A 23,701-nucleotide genomic window follows, 5' to 3' on the forward strand; every position below is an offset into this window, starting at 1 on the left:
GCTGCGGTCTGCTGGTCACCCTGGCTACCTACATCTGTCAATTCACACACCACGAAATACAGGGCACGAGCAGTACCCAGCTGATATCAAACTCTTGAGTTCTCTTATGTAACCGGTCCAGTTACCTGAACCTCAATTTAATAAGTGTGTACAGCCACATCCATGAAGACACATTCCTGATTTAAGGAGAGATGTTATAACAAGCACTGGAATTATTTGCACATGCACTGAATTATTTTCCCTTTCCCTATAGTGTGTTATAGTAGAGCCTGGTGACTTCAAATTCAAGTGGCTTGCTAAGGTGTTACTTTTCTACTCAAAGGAATTCCTTCTTTGTTAAGGAATCCAACTTGATTCTTATTTTGCATCTCTGGGGCTTCATGTACCACTACTGCAACAGATAATAAAATATTCAGGACCCACATGACTTGGACTTACTCTGTTTTGAAGAACAGCCTGAGTCCAGAGTACATGTGTGATGATACAGTTTAGAGAGATTGACAGTACAAGATGCGTGTATGGGCTAGAGAGACCGAATCTATGTATGTACTGTCTGGGGCAGAGTGAAATTTGGGGCCGCTTAAAAGCAAGGCTTGTTTGACTCTTGACTCTGGCAATGATTTCTAGTCCTGTTTCTCTGTTCCTTGTGTGTAAATTCAGGATAAAAAAAAAATTTCCTTGTTTCCCACGTTATTCCAAAAACTGTTCAGAAATTGCTAATATCTTTGTTACATTGACTAGCCAGGAAATTATATTAATTAGCCAGGAAATTATGTTGAGTAGTCAGGAAAAGTGTTACCCACAAGATAAAAGAGGATGTTAGCAAAATACAAGCTATTTAGAAAGAATAATGGTATGATGGAGTCATTTTTTCAAATCATCAGATATGTGATGTTGTACAATGTTCTTTCAATAGGATGACTTAGGGATACATTTGCTAAGCAGTAAAGAGACTCAGGAGAAAATAAATCTGATGGGTAAGTAAGATAACTTTCAACTCCTTCGTGTTTAAAAAAATGTGATTATCTCAAAAATGTTTAATTTCTAGGGCTGTGTAAAGTGTGCCTTATACTTTACTGCACATTTTAAGAAAAACTTATTTCAGGACAGCTGATTCTACATTGCTGAAAAGAATCCTGATTAATTTTAGGGTAACTAACTAGTAAAATATTTTCTCAACATAAGGAAATGTTTGGCAGAAATCACAGTGCATGGTTTTGGCACAATTGTAAGCTCCCTAAAGCAGCAGCTACATGTGCTGTGAAAAAGGAGGGGCTCTGGTATGAATAAAAGAAAATTCTTGCCACTTCCTCGAGTTTTCTTGGGTAAGGGAAATTGGAAATTATATTAGAAGAGATGCATTTATTTCATACAGAGATAGTAATCAACTTTGTTCTTATGTTTCTATTTTAAGGAGAAAAAAAATTACTAAGAACTGAAAATAAGTTTATGTATTTCATTTAAGCACAGGTCTTTTCAATTTCAGAAACCCCAAATCTAAATGCTGTCTGTCATATCACTAAAACCCATGCCCATACTTGCTCCTCTAACAAGACTTTAATGAAATCACAAAAAACTTCGAAGATATAATCCATCTGTAATTCACAAAGAGTGCAATTAAGAAAAAGGACAGCAATCTTTTCAGAGCTAATCACACCCAACTTCTCAGTTTCCATTGCAATGACAAGCCCTTGCTGATGCCACCTTTCCAACAGAGAACTATTCTGTCACTGATATGAACTGTGCTTGATACGTCATTAATACAGCCCGACTTCTATTTCACCTAGAATGAACACAGCCATGATCATAAACACTACAAGATGGGTTTAAATAGTTATTTTTCTCTCTTTACAAAGCAGTATATGTTTCTTAAAACAAAGATTTCCAGGCCCAAGAAAATTAAAGCCTGACTTGTTTTGGAAACAGACTAAGCACATCTTCGGATCACAGATTAGCTCAGGAAAGTTTGCTCAAATGGTTGACTCTGTGAATTCTAATAAAGTCACTAAAGTTGCCTATAACAAGTTGTTTCTTGAGCTTGCACTCCAGTGTTCTGCTGACACAGCTGCAACAGAGATACACAGAGTCCCTGAGCTGCAGGATCCCTCTTGGACAAAAACATTGATCAGCAAAACTCTACTGTTAGCAGAGTTGTTCATTTCTTTCATTGGATGAGCACTTTGCAGACTCTATAGATTGAAACTGTACCTTCCCATTTTGAGCCATTATCTGGGAAACCACATTTACATTTCAGTCAACAGTCTCAGTCCCTACTTCAGTATGTTCCATAGGATTTTCTTTCATCCCATTGCACATGACAGAAACTAAGAAGCAAAAGTTGCAAGACAGCTCTCATGTCACAGGAAAAAATGCTTCCTGTGCATCATCAGTTAATACAATTGGATTTTGCTCTGGGATTTAGGTATAGACACTGCTCATCTGCACACGGGCCAGCAGAGCTATTAAGATGTCTCGGTTTCAGCACCAGTCATTTGGCAATGTATTTAAGGCTAAGTAGCATCAGTAAAGCTTACGGCAATAAACAAAATTGCCAGATTGACTTTATACTTTAATTAATTAGAAATACTTGTAAACTATCTTTATATCTTTTAGATGTAAGGCTAGCATTAAGTAAAGTAAATCACCATTAACTGTTAAAAGCAGTTGATAAAAAAGCAGGGATTAAAAAAAAGTAATTAAAAATAATAAAAGATGACATTTTTTATAATAGAGACAGAAATGAATGCAAGGACGAGAGGCCAAGAAAGCATGGAGAAGAAATTTTAAATAAGAGAGTGGCAGGGGCAGATACATAAAGTGCTATTTGAGCTTTCAGACTTCCTTAATTTTTTGCTGCAAGGAATAAAGGACCATTGTGTATTCTACAAATTCAGGAATGTCTGTGGGGGGGCACATAGTGCAATGCAGCACTTTCCAATTTTTATGCAATTTTTTATTGCTGTATGACAAATACAAGTTGCACACAATCCAAGATGTAACAAACTGGGAACAAACATCATTCTTGAAAAAGTGACTGTAAAAACTCAGCTGTTTAGGGCTCTGCATCTTATGTGTCTCAAAGGCTGTAAATCACATCTGTTCAAAGCAGAACTTGGTTTTTTCACTTCTAGAAATATGGCCAGAAGGCTTCCTTTGGGATAAGAATATTCTACTGTGTTCCTTTTGGATTATGCTTCTTCCTCGGAATGATGATTTATTTGAATACATATTTCTGAGTGTGATAGGTAAGCCAAAAGGAAAGCAGAAGCTTCTTGCAATACCAACTGCTTGCAGAAAACTTTACTTATAGCATAATGATTCAGAGCTGACTCTGAATGGTAGTGGAGCACCTCACCTGGCTACTTATATTAACTGATGATCAGAGTTAAAATGGTAATATGGTTACCATGGTTATCTGCTCAGTAACTGAGCACAAAGGTTTGAATTTTGCAGCATGTACCTGAAAATGACTAAAAATCCATTTGACACACATAGAGGGCCTACCCCAACTTTGATAATAATAATAATAAACTTGCAGCAATATGCAGTATACCCCTGCTTCATGCTAACATTTAAAATCCAAATTAAATAAGATACTATGAAGAGCAGTCTTCAAGTGCATTGAACAGTATCTCCTCTCTGGGGCTGTTAGCTTACTTCTAGATGTCAGGTCTGAGAACAGGAAGGGGATGTTTCAAAATGCTTGGAATCTGTCACCTGAAATAATAAAACAATCTCAGCATCCAACTTTGGTTTGTAGAACCCTTTAGAATGTCACTCGGCCAACAAAGACAGAGAGGCCCCTGCACTGCTCAGATTTCAACCAGAAAGCAAGCATCTTCTAACCTCAAAAATGAAACAACATAGATAACCATCTTTTTGAAGCCTAATTGAAATGTCTTCTTGAATGACAGCAATGGCTATCACACAATCCAAGCATGTCTGGAAAGAAGCATATGAATGGCTGTCTTCTCACATACCAGATTTTACAGGTATGAATTCTTCCTAGTTCAATTTTTTGCAGCATTATTGGTCCATAAAAATCACTGCACACACACAAAATCAGTTTGATTTGTAGTTAAATAGAATATTTAATTTCTTTCAATACAGAGTGAACATGCAGGGCTATGTTCAGCCTGTGTGTGGAGACAATACATACAAAACAAATATACCCTGGTTTCTGTATTACAGATGGGGACACTGGGCTATAATCCACATAGAAGCATAAACAAGATGCTTCTATCACGTTTAGTATTACCTGTTGCACCTCTGCCACAAATGAAGACTGAGTTTTGGATGTATAACTACAAGTTTGCTGACAGTTTTTGTTCTGGTTTATAGCAACAGACAGAAGGGAATGCAGCCTAGCCTGCTGGCACCATAGTGTTAAGTGCAAGAGACAGTAAAATACTTGTCAGCCGAGTGAACAGAAGAGGTTTGAGTGCATATGCAGAAATAAGATTGCCTGAGGAAAAAACTGGCAACTTTACTTAAGAATTTTCCAGCAGGAAGGACACTGTATTACCTGGGACATTTCATTGCTTTCCCCCACTCCTCTGTGTTCTTCTCTTTCCCTCTTGCTTTTAACTTGAGGAGTGATTCCAGGGAGCTCCACTTCTCCTAAGGCATCTTGTACAAGGGCTGTTCTACAATGCCCAAGCCAGAAAAGGTCTCCATATTAACAACAAAGTAGCAATGGCTTTGACTTTGTGACATAAGGATGCAAGCTTGTTCAGACAAACTGGCTGGTGCTGAGATTGCAGGAGTGGTGGGCACATTACAATCACAAAATCATAGAAAAATTTAAGTTAGAAGTGATCTCTGGAGTCTATCCAGTACAAGCCTGTTTGAGACAGGTCTAGTTAGATCAGGCTCCTTGTGGCAGTGCTCAGTTTAGTCTTGCACACCCACAAGGATGGTGATGCAACAGCCTCACTCAGCTGGTTTTCCAGTAACTGTGTGCCCTATTAGGAAAAAACATTTCTCCTTTACATCTATCTGGAACTTCATTTGCTCCAACTTATGTTCATCACCTTTCAACCTGCTGCTTGCATCAGCAAGAAGAGTCTGTGGATGTGTCTGCAGCACATCCGTATCCTCTGATCAGGTATTCACAGACAGGAAAAAGGCTTCCCCAAGGCCCACCCACTTCATCTTTAGGCTAAACAAGCTCTCCTTGTCCATCACCCTGGATATCTTGCGTATTCTTTCCTGGACTTGTTCCATTGCTCAATAGTTTTCCTGCATTGGGGAGCCCTGAACTGGATACAATACTCCTGGTTTAGTCCCACAAGTGCTGCATTGAGGGACAAGATCACTTCCCTCAGCCTGCTGGCTGCTGCTTTGCTAATACAGCTGAGCATGTCAAGTGCTGCCTTTGCTGCCAGACCACAACCTTGACTAAAGATCATCTTGTCATCTGCAGGACTTGTCATGTCCCCAGCTCTTCTGCAAAACTGTTTTCTACATAAACATCCCTCAGACTGTAATGCTGAATAGAATTATTCCATACCAGCTTCAAGACTTTCCATTTGCTTTTTTGACCTTCATGAGATGTCAGCCCATTTGTCCAGCCTGCTGAGGACCCACTGGATGCCCTTGTCCTCTGTCTTATGAACTTCTTGTCCACGCTGCCCTGTGTCAGCTGTGGAGTGCTGGTAAATTTGCAGAAAGTGCGCTTTGTCCCACCACCAGAGTTATAAAGCTACTGGCCAGAACAGTGGTCCCAGAGGGATGCTGCTAATTACTGACTTGTCAGCTGGACTGTGCACCCATACCATGCAAATGGTTGTACACATCATTTGAACTGCCTTTAAACACAGGCAATGGTGGTAAATGGTCTATTTGTCCTGAAAAAAAGGAGTAAAAATTCAAGCTGGACTAGGGAAGACTAGAAAAATAAAGGTTAGTGAATGAACTGTTAGACGAATAACCCTGAGCAAAAGAGACTGAAGCTAAAGGGCTGGTACTGCCATGAGACTGGGGGAACAGAGCTGAAGCATTTGTCCATAGTGCTTTGTGTAAGATTTCTTTACTCCAGCCCTTACAGAAATTCCTCTGTTCAGTTCTACTACATTAGGGTTTCTTTCTTGTATGCCAACACTATTCTCTAATGTCAATATAATAAAATATATGAAATTAAGGTAATAATCAAAACTTATTCCTTGTGACATAACCTTAATCTTAGTAAACAGTACAAATCTAATATATTATCTAAATGACGGTTCTACTTGCTGAAAAAAATCTAAAATAAAATGTCTTAAGTATGATATTTAGTATTTTTATAAATGGTTAACAGTTTAAGATTAGGAAATACTTTCAGCTAAATTTCCCGCACTGAAAGTTTAAAAGGAATAGTTTTGACTACAACATTCTGCTGGCTGAAAAAACATCCCCTCAGCCACTGATGGTATTGCATGCGCTTAGCAATGGCTGGAGACTACAAATGGCTGTAAACAACTTAATATACAAGGTGCTGTCTTTGGATTCAAGGTATAGAAGGTTGGGTTGTGCTGCTATCTCCATAAAAACCCATGCACAAGCTTTAGACAGATGTAGATAACTGTTTCAGCTTTGTTCTATTCAATTTGGTTTGATTTATTTACACATTTATACATTACTGAATAGCTTTCCATCGTTTTGCTGTAAATGCATGTATACAAAGTGCTAGTACCAATAAAATTTCAACTAATTTACATGAGGCCTATTGAGATATGATGTTCCATCAAAAATGCAGTTTGTATGTGTGTTCTTAGATGTTAATGGTTAAATGAGTGGTGTCTCTTTTCCTCCCAAAACTCATTTGTTGTAGGGTCTTAGGTGTAGTCACTATTCATTTATCCTAGATTTGATGTTATTATCTGTGATGAGCTTGCTTTTCCCCAACTATAGTGTTAAAACTTAATGTATAAATAGAATTAAATAATATTCTAGTTATTTTATTCTTGATGGATTTCAAAATAATGAATGGCTCTCTTTAATTTTTGCAAGACATATTATGAAGCAAAAAAGTAGCCTTTCCTGGTTATAGTCTCTGCCAAAGACAGTTTTATCACAGTTTTCTGGGGCACTGTCATGATTTGTTGACTTTCACCATCACTACAGTGATGTTCTGGCTTCACTCCCAGAAGCCAACAAATGACTTACAGGATGTGCAAAAAAAAAAAAAAGGGAAAAAAAAAAGAAAAGGAAGATAGGGTGATGTGTAGGGTTTAAATTAGAATGAATCTTTGGGAAAAACTTCATTGGAAATCTCATATGCTATTTATGTGGCATCCCAGCCTCCACCAGGCCCTGACCAGTAGTATTTTTTTGGGGATTTTCATTTTAGTTATTTGGACTGATTCACATTAAACTTTTTTCAGCCTATGCTGAAGTTTAATTAGCAATGCTGACAAATCTTGTGCACATTTTCCAATAATTATAAAAGGAATTGTTAGACACAGAGTGCAATGCTATTGTAACAAAAAAAATATTACAGCATTTTTCTATGTAGAAAAGGTGCTACAAGGATTCATTTATCAGTGAACATAAAATCCCAAAATATCCACTACTTTTGTGATGTTCTTGATCATCTTTCTTACATCCTTCTTCTAGCAGGCCCATCTCTGACATCAACAGAAGGAACAAGCAAAGTAGGTCTACCAACTTTCACTACTCAAACAACATAAATTACATAAAAGAAGTCCAGTATTTGTGGCAGAAACAAGAGAGATTGATTTCTGCTGCTCCCCCAGCTTCATGGCTACCCTCATGACAGAGCCGCTTGGCAGCCTTAAATAGGACATGACATGTTGTCCTCTTTGCTCCCCTATCCTTTTCAGGTCCTTCAGGGAATCTCGACACAAACGCCTTATTTCAAGGAAATAATTTGTTTCTGCCTCTGGCAATTCTCTTTTCCTTTCATCTACTCATTGTTATTGTCACTTTTGCTCTTTTCATTGTGCTTGGGCAATGACATCAGTATTTCACAATTACTACTGAGAACCTTCTCCAAACATATGAGAAAAAAAGAAAAAAAAACCCTAGAGAACAATCATTCCACCTGATGCAATGAATTTTTTCACCTATCATGGCTGAAGTGATGAAAAAACTGTTCTAGAACAATTTTTGTATGTTCCAGCTATTCGCATGTCTGTCTTGCACAGGAGTACTAGGGACAGGATAAGAGAGCAAAAAGTGACCCAAGCAGAGTCAGCAATAAACAATACATGACCTCATTAAAAATCATGGACTTGAAACAGCCAGTGTAACCAGGACCATGACATATGGTGCTCTGTGCTAAGTGTTGTCTGCTGTAATAACACTGCTTACACTATGGAAGTTTACCCCAGATATGTCAGTTTTTGCCACTTATTAACAATGCCAACTTTCTTTTTCTTAGCAAGCTGTTAAAACAATGACAGAAGACCCGTTAAAAACATAACTCCTCTCACAGAACACTTCACTGCCATAGAACTGAGCAAGAAAACAACAGATATATAGTATTCATCTTCCCAAACTCCAAATCTAGGAGATGACATATGTGAGATACTTTCATTATGATTAATGCAGCTCTTACAGAAAACAGGAAACAAGTTGGAATGCTTATTTATAGAGGATCAAAACCTTAGGGATTTGTAATGTCCTCTTTTTGTTGCTGTTTTTGTGTTTGGATTTCTTATTCTGGGACATTAAAATGTGTACAAACAAAATAGGAGATTAAAAGCGTAAAGACATAGTTTCTCACTTTCTGGCTCAGAGGTTATCTTTGATCTTACCCAAAGACAGATTACAGAGTGTTTAGGGACACATACCACCTTAAGCCATGTGGTGAAAAAATGAATTTTTTTGTTGTCTAAAAGCTTGGTTTTTGATGTTATGTACTAAGATTAGCATAAGCTCTATAATTTCTCTGTGTGTATTAACTCAGTCAAAGTTTTCACTAGCAGCTCTGAATTGTGTCCACATCTTTTTGTCTTGCAAAAAAGACATGAGCAAAAGCAACAGCCTTGAACCACACCATCTGATTCTTATTCATCTGGTGGATCTGATGAACTTCTTGCTATTGGAGAGAACAAAGGAGATGTCAAAACCATTCTCTAGAATCTTTCCATGGCATTCACCATTTCTGCCAAGAGTGTGATTATCTGTGATACAGTACCAAAGGTTCAAGTGCATCAGTGAATGTACTTGAGTCCTTCCTGATGGAGGGGCACCAGCATAATACCAGTTGGTAAAACATACACATACATTTCCTTTATCATGTTTGGTTGTTTTTTGACATTGTTTTGTTTGCTTTTTTTTAAAACCCCAGATTTCTTAATCTTTTTTGATATTTAACATGCAGGTATCAGCTTAACGGAAATATAGTTGCGATGCACTCTCTACAAATATTGGTACATATTTCTGTTGCCAAGACGACGTTGCAGAGGATGAAGACACATTACAGACAAAATGGGCATTGACTAGCAGATTTTAAAAAAAGCAAAGTCTGCAATTGCAATATAATCTAGTTTATCACAGAAGGCTCAGATGTGAATTGATCAGTCTGGTTCATTTTTGGGGATATTTCTGGTTTTTGTAAGACCACATCTAATACTGCTATCCATCTTTGTGCTTTACCTAGATTTCCTGTAGCAGGGGGCAACAGTTACTGCTCACAGTGCCTCTAGCTGGAGTAGAGGAATGAATATAATAGGATGTAAATCTTCCAGCACTTAGAAATAATTAAACGCTATAAAAAAACTGCAGGTCTCTCCTCAAAAATAGAGACTGCACATTTGGTGTAACAAACACAGCACACCCATTATTAATGTTGACTTTGCAGAGAAATAAAAAATCCAATTCAAGAACAGCCTGGCCTAGGAACCCAAAATGCCTAACAGCTCACATGAAAACTGAGATCTGCAGTTATTGTCCTCTGATACACAGGAACTTTTTAAACTTCAAAACCAGATCTCTACTTAAAACCTCTACACTGCAGTGACAAAACAGAAACAGACTGCACATATTTGGCTTTCTGAAGAGAAGGTGTTTAAGCATGAATAGTGGTCATACTCAATGTACCACCCACAGAATACTGCAGATTTTGTGACGTTAAGATGATCAAGAATATGATTCACAGGGCTAAGTATGCAAGCACTGGGTACTGATTGTTGCGGAAAAATCTATAAATTCAAAATTCACGGCATGTGTTTCTCTTAGGACATAGTCTAGGACAATATTAATGCTCTTACAGTCAGTCCCTTGATTAAATTAAAAAAATAGAAGCCCAAACCACTAAAGAAATAAATTTGCTCACCCAATTCTAATAGAGTGTTAAAATAATGCTTGTAGCTCAGACCTACGATTTGTAAAGAAATATTTTCTGTTCCTATAGTGTAGCAAATTTTTTTTTTTTTTTTTGTGAACAGAGGAATTTTGAACAGCAGAAATGACTGTCACTGAGTATTCCCAGAGCAGCTGAATTTCAGATTAATTTAAAAGTTTATCGTCTTGTTTTTCAAATAAAATGCTTTTTTCTTCACTGAAGAATGTCACTTACACAGTAGAAAAGAATGCATCGGTATAGAAATACTGAAGTCAGTGTGAGAACTCAAATTTTGAAAACAGAAGTATTAAGTTTACCTCTTACTGACATGCACCAAGGCATGAAAGTTTGCTATTCATAATAAAATTTACTTTGGTTCCAGTCCAAAGTAAGGTAGGAAGTAGGCTGAGGTAGATAGAGATATAAGAGATTAAGAGATTCTAAAAATATACAAATTAGTGTGTAAATACACATCAATATCCTGTATAGTGATATAAAATACCACTTAAAAATAACCCTTTGTTTTGCTTGGATGTGGACACAAAAATATATGTTATAATAAGACTGGACCAGACAGCAATGTATACTCGTGAAGTGGTCAAATGCAGACAAGATAACTGGATTTTGCTGCTTAACAAAATTCTTCTGGTTCAATGCTGGTATTTTTGAAAATCACTTCACTGCCTATTATTGGAATAGAGCTATATCTTAGCAATGCAAAGTAAAAAAAAAGAATAAATACTGGTGAAAGGAATTCACAATACACTTTACAGTGCAAATTACAAAAAATAGAATAAAATAAAATACAACCACCCATGCTTGCTTAAAATCAGTTTATCAATTTAGGATTCTATTGACCCTACTGAAGGTAATGTAAAACACACAATGTGCTATTGATTTGAACGGACTGTGCTTTTTAATTTACAATGACCTAAAATGCGATTAATAAACATTACTTCCATGTCAATGGTGCCTTAAAATCTCAACTCTTATACACAAGTTCAGAGGTACATCATCTGGGATTGGCACACACAGTAAGATAAACTGAAATATGATAGAATACATTGTCCTTAAGTTACACTAACAGCTATTTGCAATTCTTCCTCAGGATATTTAATATATAAAAACAAGCTTAACTTTCAAATATTTGTAGTCATGATATATTTCTGATAAGTGGTAATAGCTTACATGAGAGTTTTTTGGGAAAATAAATTTCTCTAATCTGCAGAGGAAACACAGCTTAGGAACTGCTTGTGTAAATCACATAGTATCCTTGAATTTCTAAGCCTTCTTATTTCAGAAAGGCACAGAATTAATCAGGCAGCTTTTTCTCCACCTCCCCATACTCAGTGCCTATCACTTTTGGGCACAGAATAAAGAAAAGAGATAAGCAAACAGTTCTTCTTTTATGGTAAAGCAAAAGTTGGCTCAGTTACACAGATAATGGAAGGAAAAAAATCATGGTTTTATTTTTTTATATATTTTCTTCAATTTATTAATAATCTTTTATATTTGTTTATTTATGGCTTTGAGCAAAGACAAAAAAAAATCTAACTCATCCCTGATCATACAATTATTGTAAGAACCAGATCTATATTCTTCCCAGCAGCAGTAAGATCCAACCTTTTTCATTAATACATTTCATCTTGTACAGATGTGAGATTTCATACTTATGGGCCTACTTATGTACAGAGAAAATAGGTCACTTCTGAAACTAGCAATGGACCTTTATATTACAGGAATGTGAGTCATTTGTTTCTTAATCTAAGTATATATACATTCATACATACATATATATATATACGTATATAATTTTATACCCTGTACCATTTTTTTTAATTAACATACAAATCCTAGATATTGTCCACTCTATTACAAAGTCATTAAAAATTATTTATGGTTTCACTGAAAGACCATGTGAATTAATATTTCTTCATAGTGCTTAAAATAAAATAAAAATATATATAAAAATATTTTGCTACTAACCCCATTTCTCCTATTAAATGTAAACCTTAAACAGTTTTCAAGATCAGTATATGATCTTAATTAACTGACAGAATTTGTTAGCATTAAAATAATATAAGGGGTATTGTACTCATAAATAAATGGTCTTGCAGCGTATCCATAATGTTTGAGACACTTTTTTAAACAATCATTTCCCCATTTCCACTCCAGGTCACTTAAATTAATGGCAGCAGCATGTTAGTGGGTTAATTACATTGATCTTTACTGGTGAACGTGAGTCAGCAAAAAAAATGGACGATTTAAAAAAATTTTATTTGATGTACCACTTTAGTAAAAGGTATAACAGGCAGCACGGGTTCAAGCTCTGTTAGCTTTAGAGAATTTATTTGGCTCTCAAGTACATCTGGATTCACTGCATTACGTAGTTTGTGATGTTATTTAATTTTTCCATGCATCGTTAAACTCAGCATTGATGGGAAGAGGAGAACTCCTTTGCATTCATTTCCTTAACAGAGTCAGCTGGGTTTTAAGGAACAGAATATATGCTTGTATCATATCCATAATGCTGATTTTTCAGTGAGTTAAATTATGACACATTTAGTTTCAATCTCTATTTAATGTGACAAATCAGGTACAAACGATTACGAATTTTTTTTTCTTTTTTTTTTTGTGGATAAGATAATGTGAAGGTTTGAGCAAACAAAACAAAATGTTCACAAAACAGTATGCTTTAACCCTGCTTTCTGTCACCATTTCCTTTCTGTTTTGAAGACATAAAAAATAATAAACCTCATACCTATGGGCTATGTTTGACACTACATGCCTTAGGATATACTAACCATTTAATTACAATATACACAGAGCAAATCGTGCATTTCCAGACAGACTTGATGCTATATTATATTTATTTTTGTAAATTAACACCACAGTCAACTACAAAACTACAGTGAAGACACAGAAAGCACCTGAAAGTCTAAATCAAGCTGTGGTTTACAAATAATCCTTTAAATGAAAAACCTCACTTCTAGACTTAAACCAGAGATTCAAAGTCAGCATTATAGGAATTTTAAGGTAGACACAATTAATGAATGGTTATTATTTTCTAAGATACCGTAAAGCCTTTTCCTACTGACCAAACCTATTTTTATTGTCTTTTTTTTTCCAAAGCATGCATGGAATATTCTCAGATGCTATTGAGGGCAAGAAGAAAAGTGATGGTATTGGTGAAGTACAAGCGATTTGCAGGATCAAGCGTACAATTTTGCATAAAACATTGCATGTAAAAGTAACACTGTAGGTTTTAAGCCATTGCATTACAATTTAACAGTTGTGTTGCACTTAGCTTTAACAAATTTTAAAACTGTAAATTTTGAAGTGAAAAGCGGAACCTAAATTCCTAAACAAAGACCTTGCAATGGTACACCACACAGCATCTATTTTTGCTTGGGTCTAAAAAGTTATTTACAATGGAAATATATTTAGTCTTTGAAAAGTCTTTAGCAGTGTGAAGATCAAAGTCCACCCAATTCTCTTAGACAACAGAAGGGTTGACATGCCATGAAGTTACAACCTATCCAGAGGAGTGCTAGTGCCTCCCTTTACACTGCAGGTGTTTGTAATATAATTCTCTTCCAATCTAAATTCCAATGGATGGTGCTAACATATGAAATGCAATGTGAAATAACAACTGAATTCTTCACGAGAAATTAACAACGTATACGCAACAAATGAAGTAACAAAGGTTTCAGAATATCACTCAGTCAGTGCTATGTGTTAGTTAAATTGATGGTTTTCTTTCCTTTTTTTTTCTTTTTTTTTAATATACTTGTTTGTTGTTGTGTTGACAATTTCCCCATGAAAACAGCCAATCTCATAAACAGAGAAATCTGTTAGGCTGATTTTAAAGTCAACACATTAAAAATAAGTAATATTAGCGCTAATTTTAATCTTCTGCAATGGTTGCAAAAAAGGAAGACGTGAACTCAAACAAGTTTTTTTAATTGCCTTTATATATATATATTTAGATATATATATATATATAAAACTTTTACATTCGTTACATAGGGCAAAGCTGTCTAAATTATTTTTCTGATAGTAGACTGCTGGGGCACATTAGGAAACAGGCTAAAACAGTTCGGGGGATGGTGCTCGGTTTGTTGCAAGTCTATTGCTCACAGTCACCAGGGATCATAAGTTTGAGGCGAACCGCGGTTTGTCTCCCTCGGGCTCTGTGCTTAAGACTGTGGAAGAATCCCTTTGCAGCGGGGCGGCGGGCGGCGCGGCCCCGCGGTTCGGGGGGATGGCTCCCGAGGACATCTGCCGGAACAGCGAGACCCGCTGGGGCACGGTGGCCCGGCCGGCCGGGGGCACGCCGGGGCCCGGCGCGGGCTGCGGGAGGGAGGCGAGGGACTCCCCCACGGTAGGGTGAGGCCTGGCGATCAGGGTGGAGATCTCGTGGGGCAAGGAGGGCTGCGAGGCGGACAGCGGCCGCACCTCCCGCGTCAGGTTGGTGTTGTGGAGGGCCTGGGTGCTCTTGTGCACCTCGTTCTTCTGCGCGGCTCCCGGCGGCTGCTGCGCCGCCTGCGGCTGCTGCTGCTGCTGTTGCTGCTGCTGCTGCTGCATGAGGGAGAGCTGCGAGGCGGTCGGCGAGGCGTACTGGAAAGTTCGGCCGGCCAGCGGGCTCTGTACCGGCGGGCTGCAGACGGCCGTAGTGTAGGAGCAGGGCGACAGGATGACAGCCTGCTGTGGCGGCTGCGTGCTGGGCGAGGGCGAGTGCAGGTTGGTGTGCGAGAGGCTGCTGCTGGTGTACACGGGAGGGGACTGCGTCCTGCCGCGCGACGACGAGGCCGAGGTGCTGGAGTTGAGGGCTGGCATCTGCTGCAGGCTCACCGGGGCGATGGTCTGCACCATCTCCCTGTCGTGCTTCACGATCTGCTTCAAGATCTCATTCTCCTGGTTGTTGAAGACGCCGGTGTTGAGGTCCTTCTGGAACTTCTGCAGCAGGATCGAGTTCTTCTTCCCTTCACAGAGAGGCAGAAGAGTTAGTGAGCCCGAGGTGCGGGGGCAGGGCCCCGCTCTGGCTTTGTGTTCAGCACCCATCGCTGAGGACTGTGTGTTGTAAAAGCCTCAGCAGGCAGCGGGTGGCTGAGCGGGCATCGCTCGGCCGGCCAGCCCAGGGCAGGAAGGGGCTGTGCCCCGCCGGCACTGCCGCAGCTCCCCGCGGCTGTGCTCCGCATGCAGCCCGCCCCGGCCCTTCCGCACCGCGGCCTTCGGAGCACCGCCGCGCTCCGACACCTGGCCTTGCTCTGCCCCTTCACCTGCAGCTCACTGTTATTACTGCAATTACGTGTAAGAGCCGTAATTTCCTGAACAACTGTCAGAAAAAGTCATCGTGCTCTGCACCTACATCATCTTTCTCGTTGCAAAACTGTCTAAATTTCCACTAAACAGTTACATATTTTAAAAGTACACCTGCCATCTAGCACATTTCTGGGAACTAGTTACTAAACATCGGTAGTAACCAGTGTTTTTAAGTGTTTGTGAACTAATATGAACTCGTGGATAATGTGACGCTTGCACAGTGAAGACGGCTGTACACTGTGACCTGATGTCTGCATGATGGCTCACAGTGTCTGTAAGATGCAGACGCTATTCTGAGTCATCAGATGCTTGGGAACACAATGGCACTCAACTGCTCTTTTTTTTTTTTTTTTCGATAAAAAACTGCACTTCAAATGGGATTGCTACTCCAAGAACAGACTGGAGCTTTAGTGCTAATATTTTTCAAGCACATATTACTTAGAGTTGTACTGCAAGACAAATTGTCTTGCAAGACAAATTGTAGAAGTTTAATGCATTGAGTTGATGTGGAGAAGTCCTCAGACTGAAAATTTCTCGTGAAGTTGAGGAAACACCACCAAACAGGACAAGTGACTTTTTTTTTTTTTTTACAGCTGTATTTTAAAATGAGTGGCAGTAATGATGATCAGAGTGCAATTCTCCTGACCGAAGATGTTATGCTTTGCCTAGTATGTCCTGTTGGGAGGTCCCAAATACTGGAACAGCAGGTTTACACCTCTTGATTTTATAATCTGCCATACCCTTTCACTTGCATATTATTGGACTGCTTTTCTGATTGCAGGCAGATCTGAGCAGTGCCAGTGTGCAGCCATCAAGGCTAGCAGTGCCCATGTTGTGAGGAAAATGAGAGCCCTGTTGCAGAGGATTAATTCACTTCAACAAACAACGGGTTTGTGAGTGCTGAGAGGCTTCAGCTCTTCCCAGCATTATAGATGTCATCCGTAAGCAATTTATTTAGGAAAATGTCATCTACTGCTCGTGACACAGCATACATCCTATCAAGTGCTGAAGGCAGCAAAAGAAATCTACAGGATTAATAAATAATACTAATGATAATTAAAGTATGAAAAATAATCCTCAGAGGAGTACAAGACCTTTCTAAAACTCGGTGGGTTTTATTATTTAAAAGTGAGACTGCAAAATTCTTATCTGCACATGTGTTATTTAGAGATCAAGAAAACATTTACTGCAGCATAACAGAAAAAAACTTTTAAAGATGGCTATTTTATCATGCAGCTCAAGGGAAAGAGAATGGATTTTAAGAAGGATTTTAAGAATTAATCATATGCAAAAAAATGAAATAAATACCTATCCTGTCAAGTCTGTCAATTGCCACGGTTTCGAAGGCCCTTCTCATCATGGGGTACTCTTCCAGGACCTCGTTGAAGTTGTCCACGGAGAGGGAGTACAGGCGACAGTACGTGTCTGCTCGGACACTGGCAGTTCGACGGCCCTTGGTTAAAAGGCAGATCTCTGGGGAGAGAAAAATTCAGCACACACTGAAAACAAAGAAGTTACTGAACCATGTGAAACTTTAAAGGTAGAAATTGACTCTGTGCTAACAAGTTATAATTTAGTACTCAGCAGCAATTTTTCTATTTCTGCTTACGTAAGGTTGCAGGGACAATTCTGAAGGTATTTGATTCTATTTTTGCTACTCTGAAAAAACAATTCATGTCCTTTAAGAGCCCTGCCTATAGGTTTTCTCAGTATGAACTCTGATTTTATGAAGCCTTTTTAAAATAGTGCTTCAAGTTCTAAGAAATGATCCATCAGCTGTCAAACACAGCTTGGTGACTTTGATTAACCCAAGTGCTGAACTAACCCAAGTGATTCTATTGCTTTTTTTTTTTTAATATACAGCTGCCATAGAGGACCAAACCCTTTAATCTTTCACCAGATTTGCTAAACTAATGCAATACATGATATCATGATGTAATGATATTTGAATATAAGAACTGTTCTGAGAAAAAAAATAACTTGAAGCATGAACATGCCTTCTGTTTCCTTGATGTTTATGGCCTAGGTATTTTGGGGAGAGAAAACTTACAACTTTTGAACTTTTTTCTCATTAGATTAAAAAGTGGAATTCATATGCCTTTCTCTGCAAGTGCCCCCAACAGGAATTCACTGTTCTGGAACACTGGAAACTGAAGCTACGAAACAGCCGCAAAATTCTGACTTCTAATTCTTCAACCCACAGTATCAGGGTTACTGCATAGAGGCCAAAGTCGGTGTCTGAGGCTTGTATCAGCAAAACGCTTGGGGTAAAATATTTATTCATGTTATTTAGATTAAAATAGAGAAAATTAAAAAGTCATTTGCAAAAAGTAGTGTTTGAGTTCATCCTATTTTCAAACTGGAGACTAAGAACACACTTAAAAATACTGAGAATTCTTGAGCTCAAGCAGAGTGAGAGACAGTTTCCCTAGTAAGTTCCAGCAGTCAAGGGCTGCGAGTTCATACTTTGTATTTAAATACAAAAGTAGGAAACTGTCTCCTACCTTTCTTTTTTGTCCATTACATGCTCAATTTCAATCAAACTATAATTTTCAAGTGGAAAACTAATAAATAATTCTGGGGACTTCAGTTCTATAAAGTACCAACCTAGTTCTTGGTTTGGGGTCTTTTTGCTGTATGTTTTTAAGGAATATATTTTTTATTAATCTAGAATATGAAGAACCTTGATTTTTTTTGTCACATACTTCTTGAGGAATTTCCACATGCTATCTAACCCTGAAGGCTTAGGGGATAAGATGCTTAAATTACAGTGGATAAATCAAAGTAAATTAACATTGGACCAGTACTAGTACAGAATGTACTTAAACCCCAACAGCTTTGGGGAGAATTTATAGAGACTATTGGGAGAGTAAAATACAGAATTTATAGAAAATGCTGGTAAGAGACTTGACCTAAAGTCCCTCACAAAACTCAATGCCCATGAAATAATGACAGTTTACTGTAAAGAACCAGCCAGGTATAACAGAAGTCAGTCCTTTCCTTTTCTCACTCCTAGCTTAGCCTGACCTCTTCTCCTTAGATTGAACCCACTGCATTTTAGTTAAAAGAGAAGGACATTTTGCCCAAAGGGAGCAGTTAAATGCAGACAATACCTGTTTTATTTCCTAAGATATTCTTTAGGTCTCACAAATAATGAAGTGTTACAATGCATGGTTGAATTTAGAGAAAATCATCTGGAAAGTCTGTGTGACTAATGATCACCTATTGATTTTCAGCTCTCTTCAATTAAAATTGCTGCAAACAATAAAGACACATAAATAGGTGTGTTTTGCTACTCTCAACAAATACTTGAGTATAAAAAGCATCAAATCCACCCCCAAAAACCCAGCATCTCCTAAATCCCCATCATCCTGAAGAGTGCAGAAAAAATTAGAGAAAGTACAGTTTTCATCGTTAAGTCTTGACTACTGTATTTATATTACTTAAACAAGAAAAATGGGAAGAAACCATAAGAGACAATGTTAGGCTTCATGACAGGACAATGGGACCAGAGAATTCATGGATATTGCTGAACAAGTAATTCCTTTTTTTCTTCAGCTTCTTTCATCTTCTATTATTTTTGTCAAGGTGAAGGGAAAAAAATCAATGAAAACTGATGTGCAGACTCTGTCAGCCCACAACTTCTGGTTGAAGACTGTAAGTCTGGAAGGCTTTTAATATCTGTAATCCTACTAGTTAGATAATATAATAAACAACGGGTCAGAAAAGATGACTAATATCCCAGTGCCCAGAAAATGGTCAGGGAGTGCTGCTGTGGAGCCTGACTGCTCAGAAAGCAAAGACAGCTTTGTGTTCTCAACTCCACTTGAATGGTCTGAACTACAGTTTCCTTACAGAAAAAATACTGTGAATGAATACCCACATACTGCATTTCCCGTGGTATTTCTTGTCTGATTAGAACTGTATTGTAGTCACTGATACATTATCTATATTGCCTTGTAATATGTATCAATAGCATCACCTGTAGTCTGTTCATAAGACTAAAGTGTTTGCTAATTGCATGTGTTAATCTATCAGCTGTTTGTTTGGACAGACCCTCAAGCATAATAAAAAATAATATGTGAAATCTTCCTTACCAGGACCAGAGAGGAGGAACACAGAATACTGAAATGAGTTCTCATTAAACACTTGTGTTCATTTAAATAAACCAAAGTGTTTGTTTTCCATGAAAATAATAAAGTAATGAAAACAGCCATGACATATTTAAAATGAGCCTTAGTGGCATCAAGTACACCAGGTGCCCTTAACAATTATGCTCTCCTTGATGTTCAATTGATTTAAATAGACTGGGAGATACAATAATAGCATAGGAGTGTATAGGGGAACACAAAAGGCATAGACTATTTTTAAATAGCTTGGGTAAACAAGGTGGTCTATTAGCATTAAAATAAAGTGTCAGCAGCATATTACTCACTAATATTACTATGTGCATTTGGCATGGTGCATTGCCTTCATGCTGACACTTTCAGTGTGTGAAATATTACTATCTTTCCTTTCCAAACAAAAGAATATCTTAAGTTCCAATTAAAAATTATGTACAATGAACCCGTAATTCAATTCTGAATGCAAATTCTACTTTAATTATTTACTCTCTGTGGACAGCTGTTACCTAGAACATTGTGAAACAATTGTCAATCACTGAACTAATGAAAAGTGACTGAAAACACAGAATGATGCTAAAAACATTCATTTGTTCTTACAGTCCATGTTTAATGCAAATTTAATTAATTCATTTGTGAAAATCATAATTGGCGGTCTGCAAGGATCAGGTGTTTCCCATGTAAAAAGACAGCCCTCAAAAGAATATGGAAATGGGCTCAAATACAGTGTACTCTCTGCTGTGAAGACTCTAACTGAAATGTGCAATGATAGGTTAAAGCTAACTTGTTCTGAAAGTTGCAATAATCAAAATTGATCACCAACAAATCAATTGCACACTGATGGGATGTGGCTGTGTGATGGAGTTGTTAGTGCTGGGTTAACAGTGGTACTCAATGATCCAAAGGTCTTTTCAACCTAAGTGGTTCTATGATTTTATGGCAGGATTTCAGCAAAAGCTGGATCAGATTCAATTTTTGAAACACTATGAATTTCTAAAGGAGCTTGCCTGTATCAGTTTCTCATAAAACGGGGAATGCAAAGGTTGTGTTTTACTATTGCATTAATGTGACAGAACACTCTGCATGGGAAATTCTGCATAACTGAAAGACAGCAATGAGGAAGGCTGATTTCAGGAAAATCTGAACGAGGTAAGGTGAGTGACATAGCCCACAGTATGAATTTTAAAGAATAGGATTAATAGGTCTTTTGTAAGGATCAAGTTTTGATCCTAACTGAGACCAGTTTCATTGTTCTTATGGACTGTACTGATATGCCACTGTAGGAGATAATTTTTAGCCCTCCTCTGGTACTACATGATGCCTAAACACCTTTTTCTTTGAGAAAATAAGGTTATGGGGATGTAAATGTAATGTATTATGTATCAATCTCCCCCACATTTGTCTATATGGATGTGGGGCAGATTAATGATTAGTAGTATGTATGACATTGATCTCGTCTTTAGTCTTTGCTGGATGGGTATGTATCTACTGGCCATCCTAGCAGTAACTTCTGGTTTCCATTTTATACAGAAAATTTTTAGATAAGAAAATTTCTTTTTTACTCTGAGAAGCAGTACAGTTTCTATGTGAGTGTTAACTTGTCCATTCATCATCTATTCATTTTACATCAGTTATATTCCAGATGTAATTACCTCATATGTCACATTAACATTTGACTAGAGAAAATCTACAGAAAAAACGTGCCCACCAAGTGTGTTGATAAAGGTAAGCTATGAGTCCAGTAGTTAGCAAGTTTACTGAAGGACACCAAACCAGTCGTGTCTCCATGGACCATATTTCTTAGCTTAGGATTGTATGAACAGAAAATTCTTACAATGAATTACCGTATGTGCATCTTTGTCTTGCAAGAACACAAGTTCACTTTACTAGGTGTAGAAATTAAATTTGTGTAGTAATGAATTAATGAATTCAATAGTATTTCAGCTATATAGTGTCTATATTAAAAACAACTAAAAACAAATAGCAGTTTTTATACATTTCTGTCCCCTTCCAAATCTGTGTGATTTCTCATCATCTGTTAGATTAAACATTACAGGATCTAGTGAGAGGTCCTTCCAACTGAGGACAGCTGACTATTGCTTCAGTTCCTCAACAGCAAACTTGTTCTTGTCATGGGCATATAATATAGGTTGCTGTGCGTGCTATCAGCTGTTCAGGCTGACTACTTCCAGCAGCAGAAGAAAGATGGAAAGTCAAAGCAATTAAAATGCTTGGGTCAGTCAGTCTAACAGACTTGGGAATGTTTTTTAAGAACAGGACAGTGGATTAGAATATAGTTTATTTTATAGAGAGCAGTGAGTTACTGAACTGCCATAGACAAATGTCCAAGTGCTCTTTCCATCCACCCATCTTGTAAGACTTCAGAGTAAGCTTCCCGGAACCACCATGGCTGTCCTTATTTTCCAACAGCTCTTCCTAACAGCATCTCCTTGGCATGCTACAAAGATTGATAGTTCTTTACTTTTTTCAAGCAGCTGAAGTTATCCACTGAGCAGAAACTAGCTAATGGGCACTTTCTTGCTGTGCCACTCACAGCAAGGGACATTCAGCATGGGACACTCAATTCTCAGCTTTACAACACTTAGTATGAGAATGGTTGGGTTCTTTTTCCCTTCAGGAAAGGACTATATGAACTTCAAGCAGGTTAAAAAAAAAAAAAACAAAACATCAGTAAGCTTCTAGGCATCCCATTCTTTCAGAAATTGTGTGATTTTCCAGTTCCATGTTGACTTAAGCATCTCCCATATAGAAAAGAGGGAGAAGCTGTTTCATATGATAACATGTTACTTTTACATAAGCATCTGCACTTCTGTTTTCTTTTTCTTTATTAAACTCTGGAAAATTCTAGAAATACATTTATCTATGTTTTTTCCACATTTTAATGTGTTCAAAATTTCAGTGTATTATTGCTAGTGTACACAATGGTGAAGTCAGACATATGATGCTATTTTTTTTTATAGTTACTAAAATATCTACCAGCATCTCTTACAATTAGTCAGAATGTAGTTTGATGCAATTAAAAGAATTTCAGTAATCTGTGTTCTAAAAAATTCAGTCCTCCATTTAAGAAATCCTAAAATATAGTCACTGCTCAAGAGGAACATTTCTGCAGCAAGGAAGAGAGCTTAAGGAGAACAGAAAATGGAGATAATTCCTGCCTTTTACAGCCAGATTTGTAATCTGGACTGTCCAAAAGGAAGCTATGGAAAAACTGCCACTTTTGCCACCATGTTTACACTAAATATGGAATTGCAGACAAGTCAGTTTGAGTTAGGAGATACAGCCTGCATGACCTCTTCATTTAAAATATGACAGCAATAATTGTCTTTTGAGTTGCTTTCAGATATCTGGACTCATCAGTTGGAGAGAGGGAGCCTGGATACATAACTGAGAAGTTATTGTTTTGAAGAGGGGCTAAAAATGGCTGTTTGGAATGAAAAGCAACTTCTGTAATATCCCATCTCCAGTCTTTTATCACTTTTTAAACTACTTACCTGAACTTATTTTAAATATATCTATTTGTAATTTGTGATAGCTGTTGCCCTTATTAGTCATCCTATTAAAAAATCCAACCAAACAAATAACCAAAAAACCCCGAAATTCCCCAAACAAAAACCACATACATTAGTTTAGCTAACATTTTTACTGTCTGTTTGTAGTATGAAATTTCTGTCTCTGAAGACTGAGACCTGAGCTCTCCACATGTTCATAGTTTAGTTAATAGTATTTTATTTAATTTAATGTAAAAATAGCAAAAGAGCAAAAAATTACTTGGGGAAAAAAAAGTGCCTACATTTAATTGGCCCAAACTTTGATAGAATTTATAGACAAATACTTATTAAATAAAAAAAAATATTTTAGGGTTTGCCAACAACCCTGAGAGTATGTCCCTTTCTTTACCTAGCTCCAAATGTGTATTTTATGCCACTTAGCTAGGAGAAAC

At 37.6% G+C, this 23,701-nt stretch overlaps 1 protein-coding gene across 1 annotated transcript in view; it reads right to left on the reverse strand.

Annotated features, from left to right (window-relative positions):
• Positions 1 to 11,184: 11,184 nt before the first annotated feature.
• Positions 11,185 to 23,701, reverse strand: part of HCN1 (hyperpolarization activated cyclic nucleotide gated potassium channel 1) — a 194,796-nt gene continuing 182,279 nt past the window's right edge. Inside the window, exons 7-8 of the mRNA XM_036403601.1 lie at positions 16,925 to 17,089; positions 11,185 to 15,276 (exon numbers count right to left, since the gene is read on the reverse strand). Coding sequence (XP_036259494.1) covers positions 14,444 to 15,276; positions 16,925 to 17,089 — 998 coding nt within the window. The 3' untranslated portion in view covers positions 11,185 to 14,443. The remainder of the gene's footprint in view (positions 15,277 to 16,924; positions 17,090 to 23,701) is intronic.

Source organism: Molothrus ater, chromosome Z, assembly GCF_012460135.2.
Source record: "Molothrus ater isolate BHLD 08-10-18 breed brown headed cowbird chromosome Z, BPBGC_Mater_1.1, whole genome shotgun sequence".
Classification (NCBI taxonomy): domain Eukaryota; kingdom Metazoa; phylum Chordata; class Aves; order Passeriformes; family Icteridae; genus Molothrus; species Molothrus ater.